The following is a 19355-nucleotide window of genomic DNA, read 5'->3' as shown; positions in this document are numbered from 1 at the left end:
AATAGTATATCCCAATTTGAGAGCTTAACATCCAATCTTGCTGTAATTTTTTCCTCACAGCAAAGGCCCACATGATTCCAATGATAACTGTTTTTGACACAGATTTATAGAAGAGATAAAAGACTACAAACATTTTAGTCAAAGACAGCTGAACCTTTAAGCTTTATAGATACTTAGACCTTCAGGGGAGCCAGTTTCCAGGCCACTTAACAAAATGAACTAATGCATTTGTAAGAAAACAAGTAGTTAGATATTACACAGGCAGACAATGAAATTAGCATTACAACAATATTTACAGAACAAAACAATATTAATTGTATAGTTCTTCTGTGCTGTCATTTATTCCTATAGAATTCCATAGCCACTAAGGATGTGCAAAGTGAAGTCATTACACAAAACCCAAATCTTACTTTAGTATCAGAGAGGTAACCGTGTTAGTCTGAATCTTGAAAAGCAGCAAAGAGTCCCGTGGCACCTTATAGACTAACAGACGTATTGGAGCATGAGCTTTCGTGGGTGAATACATGCATGACATGCATCCGACGAAGTGGGTATTCACCCATGAAAGCTCATGCTCCAATATGTCTGTTAGTCTATAAGGTGCCACAGGACTCTTTGCTGTTTTTACAAATCTTACTTTAGTTACATTAACTTAAGGTTTTATTAAGGGTATATCTGCACTGGAGCTGGAAGATGAAAATTCCAGCTGGAGGAGACATATCCACATTAGCTCTGACTGAGATAGATCACTAAAAATAGAAGTGTGACTGCGGTAGTGCAACAGGCCCAAGTACCCCAAGTATGATCCCATCTGAGACCACACGTACATACTCAGGGCAGCTAGCCCCTCACACCACTACAGCTACACTTGTATTTTCAGTATGCCAGCTACATGCTCTGACTCTCAAATGCTGCACCATCTTTGTTGAAACTTTCAAAATAAAACTGTAGTTTTCCATGTTTCAGGATAAAGGAAAATTTCAGCACTAAATTGTTAAAACCAAGCAAGTCAGAAGCAACTGAAAATAGGGTCTTACCATGGGAAGCATTAGGGAACCTTAACAATAGGTGTTGATGCCAGATCCCTCTATTATATTTGCATATAAAGAGAGTAAATACAAATAAACACAATCTCTACTGACAGCTTACAGGTAGCTTGTGCATTTCCATAGAAATGATAGACAAGAGTAAGTTCTTAGAAAAGAATGACTCACACAGAATCACTTCTAGCAATTTCTTCTTTCACCCGAGCATATTCCAGATGCGTCTGCTGATAAATCTTGAGAGAACTCTAAAGAAAATGACAATAAAGCATGTCCTTATAGTGGACAGAAAACAGGTGGGTTGGCAGAATTTTGCCTGTTCTACAGTACATAAATGGACACTCTACCCAGGAATAAAAACAAATTAGAAAAGGAAGTGTTTCACCTATGATTCGTGTTCTCTGAAGGTACGAGCTGTGACAGCTGTATTTGTCTGTGTTCCCAGCGCCTAACTAGATGGAAACTCAACGTTAAATTGCAGAGTGTGAACACTGTGGATTGTACATTCTGCCCTTGCTGAACAAGTGCCAGTACCACTTAACCCATGCTGACAAAAGGAACTAAGAACATTAATGAATGAATCCACAAAGTACTGTCTACAGTGAATACATAAGTGTGGATTTAATCCAATGTATAAAACTAGAAACAATGATTTAAAAGGTAATTGTTTTCTCCAAAGGCATTCGTTAACAAACCTAGAAAATTCCTACACTTGGAGATTAAAACACATTTATGGATACTCCTGCAGAAGACAGCCTCAGCCAAACAACGAAATAAGAAAAACTATTAAAGGCAAAGTATCAGAGGGGTAGCCGTGTAAGTCTGGATCTGTAAAAGCAGCAAAGAGTCCTGCGGCACCTTATAGACTAACAGACGTATTTGGAGCATGAGCTTTCATGGGTGAATACATGCATGACATGCATCTGACGAAGTGGGTATTCACCCATGAAAGCTCATGCTTCGATACGTCTGTTAGTCTATAAGGTGCCACAGGACTCTCTGCTGCTATTAAAGGCAAAGTCAAACAACAAATAGCGAGCAAGAACTAGCGTTAAAACTGGCAGGAGAAGTAAAGCATAACTTCTACAACTCTGGGCATATCCCATCTCTCCTAAGGAGTATAGGTACTGGAGAGTTCAATACTCCAGCAAGATGTGTACTGAAGCCTCAAGAAGCCAGAGTTTCTGTTAAGTACAAATCATGTAATACTTTTACCAGTCACACAGTACAAATCAAGTAATATAAAGTGGTATAATCCTTCCACGTCACTTGGACTTCTCTAATACTTTCCCTATACTAAAAGGCAAGGTCTCTCTAACAGCTAGAACAGCTGAGAATCCTATGCAATAGTCTATCTGCTATTTGCCTGTCAGAGTCTCATCAATGCTCCAGCCTATAACAGTCTTCTGGAAGCGAACCCTTTCATTTGCCAGGCCCCAACAACTCTTACAGGACTCATAAAAATCTGACAGAAAATTCAGACTTTATCAATCATCCAAATTATCCAAGCACAGCAAAAGACGCTGAAAATTTCTTCTCAAAGCATTCAAATATATTATAGGTTGAGGAAGGCAAAAGGATCAAATTAAGACAAGTAACTCATATTCAAATATTAGAAAAGTCTCCAAATCCTTAACTTCATCAGGTTGAGCCAGATTAAAATGGACTATGGAAAGAGCAATAATGAAGATGAGCACTACCATCAAAACCAGGGAAAAGGAACTCTCAGTGGCAGGGTCTGTACAATTCCAACACAAAATGGAATACACTATCAGCTGTTGTAAGGCAGCAGCCCTCAAAACTCTCTTGCTATGAAAATCAGTCACACAGTAGAGTTATGAGCCTTTAAGAGCAGAGATCCAGTACAATCAGTATGCTTGAAGTATTTTCAAAGAATAAAAGCAGATGGATGGGCTAGAATATCTAAAAGGTCTTCTTGCTCTAACGTATACAGTTTGCACACAAAAAACATTACTAGAAGCTTAACACAAAACAACATTCACCTTCACAGACAACCCACAATTCTTTTATAAAGTATCTTAGTAGCTCAAAAAGACACTAAATGCCCTCAATAGACTGGCTAAAACAACAATACATTATTACTTTATATTTATATAGAAGTTTTCATTCCAAAGGATGTCAACCCATTTTATAGATTACCCACTCCTGAAGGAATCATTTCATATACCAATTAAAGGGGACATTTCACTCACTGCCTAACATGGGCAGAAAGTGGAACTATTCATTGTGGGCAATACATGATATCCCAACCCTCTAGAGTTTCAGTCTAAGTCTTGAGGGCTTTGCCCCAAGCAAAAGTTGTCTGTACCAAGGGTCTCTGGCATGAATGCTTTGCACTCCAAACACTGTGCTAGACAGATACTCTCCCCCTGGCTGAAAACACACTGGGCACAGAAATCCAATTCAGGGAAAATAAATTGGCACAAGGCACAGTATTTGAACCATCTATATGGTTCTTTTACCAAGGCAAGACCCTGAGCACTCAACAACATGCAATTTGCAATATCTAGAAATGCATAGAAAAGAAAAGGTCTGTGGTGCAGATCCAGACACCGCAAACAGGTTTCAGAGTGGTAGCCATGTTAGTCTGTATCAGCAAAAAGAACAAAGAGACCTTGTGGCACCTTAGAGACTAAAATTTATTTGGGCATAAGTTTTCATGGGCTATGGGTTTTAGCCCACGAAAGCTTATGCCCAAATAAATATGTTAGTCTCAAAGGTGCCACAAGGACGCCTTGTTTTAGATACTGCAAAGGATTCTTTGAGTATTCTCCATAGCGCAGGTGAAGGCAGAGAGGCAGGTGGATGCTACTATTTCTTATGTAGGTCTCAACCACACATTTAATGCCACTCCAGGGCACATGCAGGCAGTCCAACTAGAAACCAGCTTTGAAAGAGGATTCTGTACTTGAGATACCACAGGGTGTCATTTCCATGAGTCTGAAAGCATCAACAATCTTCAAATAATTACCACTGCACTTTCAATACCTCCACTCTAAGAATGCCTCATACTCAATAGCCAAAACCTAGTACCGTGGCACCCTGGGGACTGAATTGTCTTCCATCCAAGTAATGAGTCAGCTTAGCTTGAAAAATGATAGGCCCACGTGTATGCAAGCCATGTACATTATAAATTCTGAAGTTACACATTAATATTCTACACCTAGCTAGATACTGGGGATATTCTGTACAGTTTGTTACACTTAACATTAAACCTCACATCAAAGAGGGTATCCTAAATAATGAGAGAGATAGCTCAGTGGTTTGAGCATTGGCCTGCTAACCCCAGGGTTGTGGGCTCAAACCTTGAGGGGGCCCTTTAGTGACCTGGAGCAAAAATCTCTCTGGGAATTGGTCCTGCTTTGAGCAAGGGGTTGGACTAGATGATCTTCTGAGGTCCCTTCCAACCCTGATATACTATGTGCTGCCATGTTTATGAAGTATAGTAGAGCTGTGAATTGCCTTCCCCCCACAAATCTAGAAAGGTTGTCCTAGCAGTGTTGGCCAGATTCTGCTACATTACTTTCACAGTAAAGGTACTACTCAATGGCAACACCACCATTATAATAGATCTATGTTCAGAGTAAACGTGACAGAATTTGAAAATTTATGACTCAGAGCTGCCAAGCAGTTTGAGGGAGAGGTGAGATCACTCCAAGATGTTTTGTTGTCGCAGCTAAAGATAAGATACTGGCAGTAAAACTAGTGGCAAAAAATCCTCTAGTCTGTTGCAACAAAGGATTTATTAAGGAAAGATCTCAAACTTTTAAACAATCCTCATACTTTTCAGCATACCTTTTTCTCTTCCAATTCTGCTTTCAGAGTCCCCAGTTCTTGCTGACACTTTTCTAGAGGAGAGATTTTTTGTAGCATCTGTTCCACTTGGTGACGAAGAGTGTTATTCTCTCTGAAACGGACAAAAAACTACAGAACATGCGGCCAAAAACCATGGATTTTGTTCAACTCTGAACTCAGTGCTGTATTTCCCAAGACAGCAGTACCTTGCTTTCCCCTACAGGACAGTTGAAAATGCTCTCCAGCTACTTGTTTGCTTTACTGTTGTAGCTGTGTGGGTCTCAGGATATTAGAGACAAGGTGGGTGTAGTAATATGCCTTGCTGGCCCTGAAGAGCTCTGCATAAGCTCAAACGCTTTTCTCTTTCACCAGCAGAAGTTGGTCTAATAAAAGATATTATCTTATCCACCTAGTGTCTCCAACTACTTGAACATTCTTGGTGTGTAAGGCAACTCAGCATTTACCCATGTAATATTGCTTTCTTCATAGAAAATTTGGGTCAGATTTAAAGAGAACTGAGTGGAGTGTGTAAGCCTAAGTTTCCACACTGGATCACAGATCATAAATAAGAATGTAATTCAGCCCTCTCCATTGAATGGATTTGAGTTCCTAGACCTCTCACTTTTGAACAACAGAGGCAAGATCCTCACCTCCACTTTGTGTCATGTAAAAAGGCCTCAAAATCCTCAATCTAGCTGGGGGGAAGATTCCCCAGCACAGACATTGTGTAAGACAGCCATAAGTCTGCCCTCAGAGGATCCTTCCAAAGCCTTTGCATAGTGGAGATGCCTAGGATGGGGTTGTAGCACTGCAGAGATTTCAAACAGCAGTGGGGGCCAAAGGGTAGCCCCAGGCAGCTGCAAATACTATGACAGGCCATTTAGGTCTAAATTACACAGGGAGAATATTGAAAACTGGAGTAAATGGCCATGTAAGTGTCCATTACTTTGCATTGATAAATACCTCTCTTTCCTAAACAAGAACAATTACCAAACAAAGCAGAGATTTAAACAGACCTAAAACTGAATTTTGTTCTTACCTTTCAGCCACCTGAAGCTGTGATAACAAATTGTTAAGGAAAAAAAATTTAATACGTTTACCACCATTTTCTCAAAAGTGTTAAGAATGGAAGTAGTATGCTGGAATCCCAACAACTGTGAAGAAATATCTAGTCATCACACTCTTCCCAATGGAAGATGACTCAGAGAAACAAAAGTAATGTTTAATGGTACAACAGAATTGTTACAGTATGGCAAAGTACTGTATGGAGTGAATATATTGGAAAAAAAAATCCAATACCTATGTAGAATCACTGACTTTGTTAAGCACTTGAAGCAATAATTCTCAACCCCTAGTTTCACTTTTTGTAAAGACAACTAAAAAAATACTGGAAATTGCCAAAACTCAGGCATGTTAAAGTTTCCACTTCTGAAGTCCAATTTTTCCCCCCACAGACTCTATAGATTTAGTTGTTCAATACTTTAGAACAAGTAGTACTTGCTACAAATAAACTTCTAACCTTAATTTTTAACTTCACAAATTCCCCAAAGTCCTATCTGTCAAATGAAATGTTCACATGTTCAAAACACTAAGAGAAATACAGAAACAAAGGATATCGTTACACTTCTGTTGATATTCTGTCAGCAAACAGCTGTAAAAAGAATAAGATATTTACATGGGTGATCTTTCAATACATTTTTTAATCTGACTTGGACAATCGAGTTTTAAGATTCCATTTCTTATTCATTCTACCGAAATGCAGAAAGTTTTACAGTAGTTATATTGTTTACAAACCTAGTTTAGTTACAAGCTAAAAATAAATAATTCCCTTTGTTTAGTTTAACAATGCAAGCATCAAGTTTTAATTTTGTCAGGCTTTTTAAAAATGTCAAACCTGAAAACAATTCTAAGTGTGTGGATTTGATGTCATGAACTTTACTTTTTCTTACATTATGTATTTAAGCATCTTCAGCAACACTTTTCAATTTAGGCTATTAAGAGTACCTACAACCTCTCTTAATTAAATTATGTTTTGATTCTTCTGATGAATTCAACTCAGTCCAGGTCTATTATATTAAATATAATAGACAACTGGTAATAGGGATTAGCATCTTAATGACAGAACTAAATTTTCTTGAGAAAAAGTGAATGTTAGAAGAAAATCTTAATGCTCAGACTCTGCTTCCAAAGAAGCTTTCCACTAAATTTTCTCACTTTATGTTGGGTAAAAAGGGACATTCTCTACTTTCAAACATTTATTTGATATAAGTAGTTACTCCTGGGGAAATTCTGTACCAAAAATTTAAAAATTCTGTGCCAAAAAATTCAAAATTCTGCATATTTTGTCAAAAATACTATATAATCATGCCAGTTTCAATTATTTTGGTAATTTATTGCAAAATAATTGTCAGAAACGATGTCTGTAGCAATACAGACCCAAAATAATTCCCCCAGAAGTTAAGAAGTAAAGAAAGAACTCTTTCTCAGCTCCCTCCGCCCCAGAGCTCAGCAGCGGGGCAGACACCCGCACCCTGTATCCTCCAGAGCCCAGCTTTGTGGGAGGGGGCCACCCCCACTCACCCAGACATTCGCACCCACTCCCTAGCCCCCAGAGCCCAGCTGTGGGCACCTCCACCAACCCAGACACACACAACCCCTCCCTACCAGAGCCCAGCTGTGAGGCCCCCCAAACCCGTTACACTTGCACCCTCTCCTCCGCCAGAGCACAGCCACAGGGCCACCCCCAGCCCAGACAGTTGCACCCCCTGCTTCCCCAGAGCACAGCCATGCCCCGCCCCAGACACTTGCACCCCCTAACCCTAAGAGCCCTGGGATCCAGAAGGAGAAATAGCCTGATTCTGGGTCTCAGGTTTGTACGGCTGTCTCATTCCTTCAGGGTGTGCCAGGAACCCTCCAGCTTCCTCCCCCTCCCTCCTGTGGTGTCTTCTGTTTATGAGCTGGCTCTTCCAGATCCAGCACACTCTAGTGGTGGTCAACAGCTCTGCAGCCCGGGGGGTGGGGGGGAGGAAATTCTGGCCACACAGCATTAATTTCTGCACAGGGTATACAGTAGTGCAGACATTGAAAGCAAGACTGACAGGAAGTCTAAAATAAAATGAAGACACATTGCTAACTCTCTCTACACACTTCACATGTTGCAAGTAAGAACTGAAATGCAATACTCTATAGTTTAGGTCTGAGGTCTTTCCTGAGGAAACCATGCCTATTTTACTTTTTTGTGATGACTAATATCCACAATGGACAATAGATTAAAACAGTCATATAATGCTATAAAATGTATTTTTTTAAACTACTAGCTTAAAACGGTAAAAACGAATTTGTGTAAAATAGATCAGTTGTACTTACTCTGTGTCAATTATTTTTTGCTTCAGTGCAATTAATGCAGCTACATATTCATTTAAATTCTGTAAGGAAAAAAAATCTCAAGTTGGCAAAGAACTTTCACACCAAAAATAGTACAGATACTTTACATGCCCCAAACTGAGGAAACTTGTTAACATTCTATATATTTTCAAGTTGACTGGTTAACCTATTTTTTCTTTTATGCCTCACACTAAATCCTGACAAACAACTAAACCAAACCATAATGCAGTTCTCTTAATTTATCTATGCCCACTGATTTTCTAATTTACAATTCAAATATTTCTGTTAATGCTAATGCTCGTTGCCAATTCAAACTTTCTTTAAAAACATCACATCGGAGAAGCCTATCTTTCATCGAAAAAGTGAAATGGATTAACACTACTGAAAATATGGGCTTTGAGTTTTAAGAAATTATTATGAAAAACTGAAGATCCAAATTTCCATATGGACTACTGTAAATGAACATCGCCGAAATCCAAAAGGTATGTGAATTGAAAGGATACACTTATGAAAGATGAGGTAAAGAAGACAGTTCACTGGAAAAATGCTCTGCCATTCTGGACTCTGGACAGTTAGACTAGTTTAAACAAAGAAAACGTTTTTTGACAAATACACAGTATTTCAGCCTCTTAGAAATCGAGCATTGCTCTTTACTTTGCAAACATTATTCCCAAGATTTATCGCCAAGGCTTCTGCCGTAAGAAAGAATGAGAGAAAGAATTATTAACTGTTAAAAAATTATATAGTACACAGGTTAAGAAAAGAGTGTCTGCACATCTGGGTCTAGTGCTTAGATTATCCAAAAATACAAAATTTTTAAGTCATAAGATACATATAGGGCATGATCAGCAATAACCCACATTTAGGTGAATAAATTTAAGAATACAGTTTAGATTAGGGCTGTCAATTAACTGCTGTTAAAGTGTGCAATTAACACACACCACAATTAACGCATTTTTTTTTTAACGGCTTAATCACAGCAGGGCAGCAGCATCAGCTGCTTTGGAGTACCTACCTCAGGTCAGATGCAGTAATAGAAGCCTCTGCTGGAGGCCAGACAGAAAGAGAAGAGGCTACATAAAGACGCACGAGGTTCTCATGCCAGCTCCAGTGGAGAAGTATTTTTTAAAAGTAAGAACAGGACAGCTGAAGGTTTGCAGGATGCTCCAAGGGGCTGGGGCTGAGCACCCCACCCAACTCTGCACTGCCTATGCTGGGATCTCTTTCTCCAGCCCTGTGCTATCCACAACTCGGGCTGACCCCACCTCCCATGCCCCATGCTGCCTGGGGCTGACATACATTCACACATCCCAAGCTTGAGGGCTGACCCCAACCCCGAGCTCCAAGCTGCCTGGGGCTGCAGCTCTCCCACCCCCAAAACTCAGGAGCTGACACATACACCCCCAAGTCACCTGCAGCTGGGGCTGAGCCCCATGCCACTCGCAGCCCCCCCCCCCCCACAAGCTCCACACTGCCCATGGTGGGGTCTGCCCCACCAGCTCTGTGCCATCCGCAACTGGGGTTGACCCCACCCCCCACTCCCGAGCTTTACGCCACTCACAGCTGGGGCTGACCCCCTCCCCCCATGCCTCCTGGGACTGAGGCTGGCTCCCCCGAACTCAGGAGCTGACCCCCTCCCAAGCCCCATGTCGCCCGCAGTTGGGGCTGAGCCCCGTGCCACCTGTATGTCCCTGCCAGCCCTGTGCCATCCACAGCTGGAGCTGGGGATGGATCCCCCACTCCCCGAGGCTCCATGCCATGTGCACCTGTGGCTGAACCCCCCTAGCTCCATGCCTCCCCTGGCTGACACTTACCACCACCACCACCCCACCCCTGCAGCTCTGTGCTGCCCAGTAGTCAGCTCTGAAGCCAGCACTGCACACCAGCAGCAAATTTTTCCACTTTCCTGCTGCTGGGACAAATGCCCAGTTTTGGTGAAAAAGTAGGGACAGCTGGCACGTAACTGAAAAGGGGGCCTGTCCTGGCCAAAACGAGACATATCGTCACCCTAGCCAGCCTGCACCCTATTGAGCCCAGCCGGCCCCTCATTTCCAGGACCAACCCCCTGCATCGTGCCCCATTGCCTCTAGCCAGCCGCTCGCTCCAGGAGTACCCCACAGAGAATATGGGCATGGCGAGCTCAACCTCCCTGTCCCAGCCTCTCCACCCCTGCAGTATGATGAACCCCTGAAGTTAAAATCCATCCTCCCTTGCAAACAAGGGCTTACTCAGCTGAAGGGAGCCCAACTAACTCAGTAAAAGGAGGTTAGCTAACTACCAGAAACCACGCATCCAGAAGCAGCAGCAAGACACCTCCCTCACCCTCCTCCTGCACAAGTTATTGCTTGGTCCTCCCCGACTCTTCTCCTGCACAAGTCATTGCTTACTTCTCCACTCCCCAAACCCTGTATGCAGATTTCTAAGATGAAACTCTCTTTGGACAGGAGGTGAACTTGATGCTCCTGTTGCGGTGGGTTTCTGAGCTCACCATCAAGAATTCACCTCTCTCTTGAACAACTCACATCCCTCTCACCTCCAGAGTACTGAGATAAAAATAATCTTGCTCCTTCAATAAGTTGACACTCCTCTAAAAGACACATACAAAATAGTATACAAAAGGCTAACCCAGCAGCAGCAGGAGAAAAAAAGCTTCCTGCACAATTCACTCCCATACTGAATGTTAATCCTGAGATAAAAATCTTTCCATATCTATGGCAAGGACTCTTTTGAACAGGACACAAATATGTTGATTATGTAGAACAATGTATTGAATTATTCCAGACACTGACATAGTTCTACTGTGCTTTCATCATGTGGAGTGATTAAATATCAAAAAAGGTAACGGAGCAAAGTAGCAACAGTTCAGGTCTTTTGAACAGGAAGTTGATATTTTAAAAACTTCCAGATGGTTCTTTGCCTAAAAAGACTTAGCTGAAGGTATTACAAGGCTGAGTTCCAATATCATAGAAGCACTTCAAGTCTCCAGTACCACCTACATTCTAAGCATGCTTTTGCCTCCGGATCTTGTGCTACAGATAACCCACCACCACCAAATTAATCCAGCCAGCCACAACAAATAACAATTACAGTTTCAGGATCACTACAAACCTATGGATTAAACAACATCTTAACCAATGCTATTGCAAAGTGGATAGCTATGGACTGCAGACCACTCAACACTGTACATGACAGAGGCCTAAGAAATATCACTGAAATTGCATCTTCCACTCAGTCCTCCCGAGGAGCCATTGCATCACAAACAAATGACCAATATGACAACAAGAAAACTAGAAAGTAAGAGCTTCTGAAAAAATGCACTGGCTGTTGCTTTGACTGGTGACCACTGGACATCCTTGAGCAATCATAGCTATCTTGGTGTCACGGCACACCTTACTGATGCCGCATGGACACTGTGGTTGTTTGCTCTAACAGTAACCCATACTGAAGAAAGACATTATGCTGAAGCACATGCAGAGCATTTCATGGATGTTGCAAAAGAACAGAATATTCAAGAAAAGTAGCAACAATTAGTACTGACAGTGCATGTAAAATGGCAGCAGCAGTCAGTTACTTGCCTTTTGAACACATGACGTGCATTGCTCACAGTCTGCAGTGATCCATTACAGTAGCACTCAGTGGTAGTGGTTTTGAAAACGTGCTGGCAAAATGCAGAAAACTTGTAGGCCATTTCAAACAAAAACACAGTCCAGCTAACAGTAAAGAGCTAGGAATACAAGCTGCAAATGGACAGACACAAGAACCTCTCATACACAATATTTCAACTAGATGGAACTCTACATTGGCTATGATTGAGCGCCTGCTTTGCAATACAGCCGCTATCACATCCACATTAGCTCTTCAAAAGCATCATCTATCATTGCCAACAGATAAGGATTTTGAAAAAATGCAAAAGCTAGAAACACTACTTGAGCCCTGCAGGATTGTGACTGAACTCCTTGGGGGAAGAGTGGGGAATTGTATGTCTCCTGCTCCATGGTTTTACCTGCATTCTGCTATATATTCTACGTTACAGCAGTCTCTGACTACGAACCAGCATATGTCGTTCAATTTAAGAATACTTTCACAACAGATTTTACAAAACACACTAGACCCAAGATTTAAGAATCTGAAGTGCCTTCCAAAATCTGAGAGGGATGAGGTGTGGAGCATGCTGTTAGAAGTCTTAAAAGAGCAACAGTCTGATGTGGAAATTACAGAACCCAAATGAGCAAAAAAGAAAATCAACCTTCTACTGGTGGCATCTGACTCAGATGACTAAATTGAACATGCATCAGTTCCCACTGCTTTGGATTGTTATTGAGCAGAACCCATCATCAGCATGGACGTATGTCCTCTGGAATGGTGGTAGAAGCATGAAAAGGCATATGAATCTTTAGCACATCTGTCACGTAAATATCTTGCTGAGCAGTTGACAATGTAAACAAGAAGCAGGCAGTATTATCTCCCACAAATGTAAACAAGCTTGTCTAAGAGACCAACACCCACAAGATCTTCACCAAGCAGTCTCAAAACTATGATATCCACACAAGGAAACAAATCAACAGAGCCAGACGTGTACTCAGAAGCCTCCTGCTACAAGACAAGCCCAAGAAAGAAACCAACACAACTCCACTGGCCATCACCTACAATCCTCAACTTAAACCTCTCCAATGCATCATCAGTGATCTACAACTCATCCTGGACAATGATCCCTCACTTTCACAGACCCTGTGAGGGAGGCCAGTTCTCGCCCACAGACAACCCACCAACTTTAAGCATATTCTCACCAGCAACCACACAACACCATAATAAAACTCTAACTCAAAAAGCAGCAAAGAATCCTGTGGCACCTTATAGACTAACAGACGTTTTGGAGCATGAGCTTTCGTGGGGGAATACCCACTTCGTCAGACTACATGCATCTGACGAAGTGGGCATTCCCCCACGAAAGCTCATGCTCCAAAACGTCTGTTAGTCTATAAGGTGCCACAGGATTCTCTGCTGCTTTTACAGATCCAGACTAACACGGCTACCCCTCTGATACTTAACTCTAACTCAGGAACCAATCCATGCAACAAACTTTGATGCCAACTCTGCTCACATATCTGCACCAGCAACACCATCACAGGACCTAACCTGATCAGCTACATCATCACTGGTTCATTCACCTGCACGTTCACTAATGTGATACATGCCATCATGTGCCAGCAATGCCCCTCTGCTATGTACATTGGCCAACATGGATAGTCACTACATAAAAGGATCAATGGAAACAAATCAGATATTAGGAATGACAAAATACAAAAACCTGTAGGAGAACACTTCAACCTCCCTGACCACACAATAGCAGATGTAAAGACAGCCATCTTACAGCAAAAAAAACTTCAGGACCAGACTCCAAAGAGGAACTGTTGAGCTTCAGTTCATTTGCAAATTTGACACCATCAGATCAGAATTAAACAAAGACTGTGAATGGCTAGCCAACTACGAAAGCAGTTTCTCCTCCTTGGTGTTCACACCTCAACTGCTAGGAGAGGACCTCACCCTCCCTGACTGAACTAACCTCGTTATCTCTAGACTGATTCTTGCCTGCATATTTATACCTGCTTCTGGAAATTTCCATTACATGCGTCTGACGAAGTGAGTATTCACCCACGAAAGCTCATACTCCAACACATCTCTTAGTCTTAAAGGTGCCACAGGACTCTCTGAAGTTTATCTCAGTGATTGGCTGAAAAAGAATTAGGACTGAGTGGATTTGTAGACTCTAAAGTTTTATATTGTTTTATTGTTAAGTAGAGTTATTCTTTTGTACATAATTCTACATTTGTATGTTCAACTTTCGCGAGAAAGAGACTGCACTACAGTACTTCAATGAGGTGAATTGCAGTTTCTTTTTTATAGTACAAATGTTTATAATAAATAAATGTAAAGTGAGCACTGTACACTTTGCGTTGTGTTGAAATTGAAATCAAAATATTTGAAAATGTAGAAAACATTTGCAAGTAATAAATGGTATTCTATTGTTTAACAGCACGATTGTGATTAATTTTTTTAATCGCTTGACAGCCCTAGTTTAGATATTAGCATCCAAGTATTCAGCTACATCATTCATGAGAAGTTATACAGAGAGTTGGTTGAGGAAAACAAATATAGCAATAAGTAAGATTGTCCCTCAGTAATTGAGAATATATGGTAGATTGTTCATTTAGAAAATACAATGCATGTGGAAAGTATTTCAGTTACTTTCCCCACTGTGCTTCTCATCAGCACTCCATCTCACCCTTCCTGGTACTGCTGATGTCCAGTGATGTGTCTACTCAAAACCATAACCAAATACAGGAAAACCCAGGGTACCCCTCAAGATGCATACATCGCTAATTTAAGCGATAACCTTAACACCTTCAGCCTCCCTCACTATTTTTCTTTCCTATTCTTAAATTAAGCCCCAATTCTGCAATGAGTTCTGCATAGGAAGAGAGATCTCTGAGGCTCTGCACAGTGCCACTGAAGTCAATAGGACTACATGTCTGAGTAGGCGCTCACACACACACAGCGTATTGCAAGACTGAAACCTTAAGAATCTTAACTCTTCCGGGAAGAAACACTGACATTTTCTGTTTTGTGAAGTGCCATACACACTTAGTGCTGTACAAATTAGTAAAATATATAGATTTGGCAGAAAAGGAATCAAATCAGCTTACAAAAAAGAAATCTTTGTAAAATCCAGCTGGAAAAGTGCATGTTATCCACGACTTTTAAGAAATCCAAAAGTGCAGAAGGGTGATGCTAGTGGAATTGTTAGAAAAAAGCGACAATAGAGACTACCGCTCTTTTCTGATTCTTTATGAGACAGACGTGAAGGGACTTCTTTCCGTTTGCTATTTAGGTTCACAATTCATGTTCTTACCCACTCTATTTCCCCGAAAGGTTGCTGAAAGCTAGAGGGCTCGGCACCTGCTCGCCACATCAAGGTTCACGATACCAAGACTGAGAATTAAATTGACTATTTTTAAGACTTTAAAATTCGACTCGGTCCGGTGGAGGCCAAGAACACTCCCAATGAGCCGAGCGCGGGCCGCTGCGGAGCCTCCAGCAAGAATTGAGGAGACACGACTCGCTCTGCCCACATCCTGTGGTTAAATGCCACAGCAGCAAGAAGGTCGCTGGACTCTAACCACAGGCGCCCGCCCCGGCCGAGCACCAGAAAACAGGAGCAGGTCCCGCTGTCTGCTGCAGGCAGGAGCGCAGGTGGCTGGGCGCTACCTCCATAATGGCAGGGGGCGGGGTCCAGCCGATACCGGTCCCAACCGGCTTGGGGATGGGATAGAGAAGGGGGACAGTCCCGGTCTCAGCTGGGCTCGGGCGGAGGCGAGGCGCGGAGTGCCGGTACCTGCTGGAGCGCGCTGCAGTTCGCACAGGCCGTGGCGGCCTCCGCCGCGATCCCCGCCGCCGGCGCCTCTCCGGGCATCATGGTCCCAGCGGCGCCGAGTCCCCAGCACCGGCCCTAGCGCCGCCGCTGCCGCGCGACTCCATCCACGCGCAGCCCCGGTAGCGCAGCGCTGGGCCGGGGCAGACGCGGTAGAAACGCAGCGCGACGCAGTGCCAGGAAGGACCCCCGCCTGGTGCCCGTCCAGCTGCCTGCCCGGGAACGGAAGAGACCAGCCGGTTTGAGGCGCTGTTTGTCGGGGCGGGAGCTCGCTCCGTAGAGCCGCTCGGAGCCAGGTTAACAAGGGGTTCTACGGGCAGCCGCCGGAGCAGGGGCGTGTTTACAAACAGGCTATTCCCTAGAGCCCCGCTCGGGTCCTACTTCGTTAGGGTGGGTCGCTGCCGGGGCAGACTGGGAACAACTCTTCCCGCCTCCCACGTGACGGAGGACGAGCAATGGCTGTAGGTCCCATCATGCACTGCGTCTTCTCGAGCGTCGCGTGCTGGGAGCTGTAGTCTTCTGGGGCATCGGCACGGGGCTGGAAGGGCGGGGGGCGCTGCCTGCCTGCTGGCTCCAGCTGTCCCGTGGGCTTCCGCGGTGGTGTGTCCTGCCACATCCCAGCCCCAGGAAGCTCACACAAGTGTGTTGGGCACTGAGCAGCAGCAGCGTGGAAACGACACGGGTCGCCGCCTCGGAGAGCAGGGCCGGCTGCTTTGGGGCCACACTAAGGCGGGAACGAGAGAGATTACTGTGTGGCCAGAGGGACTACGTGGATTTTACCCATGGAGCTTTAGAAAAAGAGACCATGTCAACAAAAAGAAAAGTTTGGCATAGCGCTTCATTGATTTATGAAATAAATAAAATATCTAAATTTTCAGGTGTAATCAAATATAAATAATCCAGGATACAGCATTAATAAAGCACAGTCGCTACCTCTCCCTTTCCTTATTTCTTTTATGATTTCATTTTGCCAAGGTCAGATATAAAGTACTTGCTTTTTAGAAACCAGCCAAAGCCTACGTGTGTGTGTGTATACATGAATATGTAAGTGGGGCTTGTATGCAAGACCAGATTCACACCTTACGCAGCCCTAGGCACAGCATCTTCAGCCTGCGCGCACGCGCGCACACACGCAGCCCCCCACCCCCACCCCCATATCCAGGCTAAGAATCGTTGAGAGCTGGGTGGAACCTCAAGAGACCAACTCATAGAGGTCTCAGTGGAGAGGCAGGTGAAGTGGCAGCAGAAGTAACAGCACAAGGCCATTGGTGACTTGAGCAGATGATGGCATGATGGAGTAATGGTGGCATGAATGACAGCATGCTGAATGATGGCACAGCTGCACACAGAGTGACTGGTGGCAACTGTAAACCAGTTGAGGTGACATTGCTCAATGTTTCTTCCCCTGCCCCCCTTTCTGGGTAGGAGAGAAACTCATGTGAATGCACCTCTGAACTCTGGGTCTCTGCTGACCAAGGAGAGCAGTGAGTGGGGTGTGGTGGAGGGAGAGGGGCATGGCATGTTAAAGGGACATTTGTTGTACTTAAACACCACAAGGTGAGAAAGGGAGGCAAAGGACGCTGCCCAACAGACTCTGGGACAGGAGTTTTGCTAATGTTCAGATGTGTTCGAATCATGGTTGTAGCATTTTCCCAAATTAATGTCAGGCTCCTTTCTTCTTTTTAGTAAATGTTTTCTCTGCTATACAGTGCTTGCCAGATTACTGAGTAATGGCTCAGGCCAGTTCTGTGTTGAACTGTTACAAGGGACCCCTGGATATTGAGCCCAACCATTGGTGTTGCCAGCTTGACCTGGCAAAAGGGTCACACCACTGTTTCCACCCTGCCCCGCCCCACCCCACCCCTACTCAGAGAACATAAAAACATAACGGCCCTACTAGGTCAGACAAAAGGTCCATCTAGTCCAGTATCCTGTCTTCCGATGGTGGCCAGAGCCAGGTGTCCCCAGAGGAAATGAACAGAACAGGTAATCAAGTGATCCATTCCCTGTCAATCATTCCCAGCTTCTGGCAGAGACTAGGGACACCATTTCTGCCTATCCTGGCTAATAGCCATTGATGAACCTATCCTCCATGAATTTATCTAGTTCTTTTTTGAACCCTATTATGGTCCTCGCCTTCACAACATCCTCTGGCAAGGAGTTCCATATGTTGACTGTGCGTTATGTGAAGAAATATTTCCTTTTATTTGTTTTAAACCTGCTGCCTATTAATTTCATTTGGTGACCCCTAGTTCTTGTGTTATGAGGAGGAGTAAACAACACTTCCTTATCTACTTTCTCTACACCAGTCATGATCTTATAGACCTCAATCATATTTCCCCTTAGCTGTCTCTTCTCCAAGCTGAAAAGTCCCAGTCTTATTAATCTCTCCTCATACGGATGCCGTTCCATACCCCTAATCATCTTTGTTGCCCTTTTCTAAACCTTTTCCAATTCCAATATATCTTTTTTGAGATGGAGCGACCATATCTGCACACAGTATTCAAGATGTGGGCATACAATGGATTGATATTTTCTATTCCTGTCTTAATTATTCCCAGCATTCTATTAGCCTTTTGACTGCTGCTGCATGGGGAGAGGCACGGCTGGCCTACTACTGGTAGCAAACTACATCAGAGAGCAGTTTTTGTAATCCCGTACATACAAGTAACTGTTGCAGGTAGCAAAATCCTACAGGGAGCAGGTTCTTGCACTGCACCCGCTGGCGCTGTGTGGTGCCATGGCAGACAATTTAGACATTCTGATCGGACGCTGTCCTTGAGAGCTCGTGCCCTCCAGTCTCAGCGAGCTCCAAGTGCGAACCACCAATTCGAATTTGCATCCTGAGCACCCAATGACAGGGCAGAGGGCAGGGCCACGGCCACAATATCCGTGCCCTGTGAGCAGAGCGACCAATCACAGCTCCAGCTGGGTTTGAAAAAAAGTGTGCACAGCTGGAGGATACCAAAATGCTTTACAAACTGCAGTAATCATTGCTAATTTAATATTGTCCCCATTGTTGGTATTACACTTACTTCTCTCTAGGTACCTGACTAGAAACTCCAAGACAATAACTATGTCCATTTGTTATTTCTAAGAATTTTCTCCTGGTTAAGTTACCCTCCATCCCACAGGAGAGAGCTTATTACTCACTTGTTGGGCCAGGACATTTGTCATTTACTTAAACTTTCAGATTACCTAAAATATGGTATCATAGGATTTTCAGATAATGCTTCAAAAGGTGAAAATATAAATAATCGTGATTTAGTTATATCACGACATTTAGAAATACAAATGCTATATTTTGTAAAAAGTGTAAACAGTCAAAAATGACTTTAAATAAATCATAAGTATGTTACAATATTCACAGTCATAGCATTTGAGGTCAAAAGGGATCAGCAGACCATCTATTCTGACCTACATATCACAAAAGGGATCACCAACACAACCCAGCACTCGGACACAAATCCCAACAACTAAAATTAAACTAAGACTATGACTACACTACCATTTATGTTGATATAATTTACGTCATTCAGAGGTGTGAATAAGCCACCCCACTGAGTGACATAAGTTACACCGACCTAAGCACTGGTGTGGACAGTGCTATGTTGGAACTTCTCTTGCTGACATAGCTGCCCCCGTTCATTGTGAATGGATTAATTAAGTCGACAGGAGATCTG

General features: G+C 43.3%; 1 protein-coding gene and 1 pseudogene across 8 annotated transcripts in view; one reads left to right on the top strand and one right to left on the bottom strand.

Moving 5' to 3' along the window:
* Window positions 1–15829, bottom strand: part of ICE1 (interactor of little elongation complex ELL subunit 1) — an 81753-nt gene extending 65924 nt beyond the window's left edge. For 4 of the 8 annotated variants that reach the window (XM_075062667.1, XM_075062666.1, XM_075062665.1 and 1 more), the window contains exons 1-6: window positions 15637–15828; window positions 8226–8284; window positions 6476–6510; window positions 5899–5917; window positions 4860–4971; window positions 1215–1291 (exon numbers count right to left, since the gene is read on the bottom strand). In XM_075062667.1, coding sequence (XP_074918768.1) covers window positions 1215–1291; window positions 4860–4971; window positions 5899–5917; window positions 6476–6510; window positions 8226–8284; window positions 15637–15717 — 383 coding nt within the window. In that variant the 5' untranslated portion in view covers window positions 15718–15828. Of the gene's footprint in view, window positions 1–1214; window positions 1292–4859; window positions 4972–5898; window positions 5918–6475; window positions 6511–8225; window positions 8285–15636 lie in introns of all 8 variants that reach the window. The other 4 variants (XM_032803695.2, XM_032803697.2, XM_075062668.1 and 1 more) reach the window with 3 other exon arrangements.
* Window positions 8702–13989, top strand: LOC142046422 (E3 SUMO-protein ligase ZBED1-like; annotated as a pseudogene).
* Window positions 15830–19355: the final 3526 nt, after the last annotated feature.

Source organism: Chelonoidis abingdonii, chromosome 2 (assembly GCF_003597395.2).
Source record: "Chelonoidis abingdonii isolate Lonesome George chromosome 2, CheloAbing_2.0, whole genome shotgun sequence".
NCBI classification, from domain to species: domain Eukaryota; kingdom Metazoa; phylum Chordata; order Testudines; family Testudinidae; genus Chelonoidis; species Chelonoidis abingdonii.
This window is presented reverse-complemented; position numbering and strand designations above follow the sequence as displayed.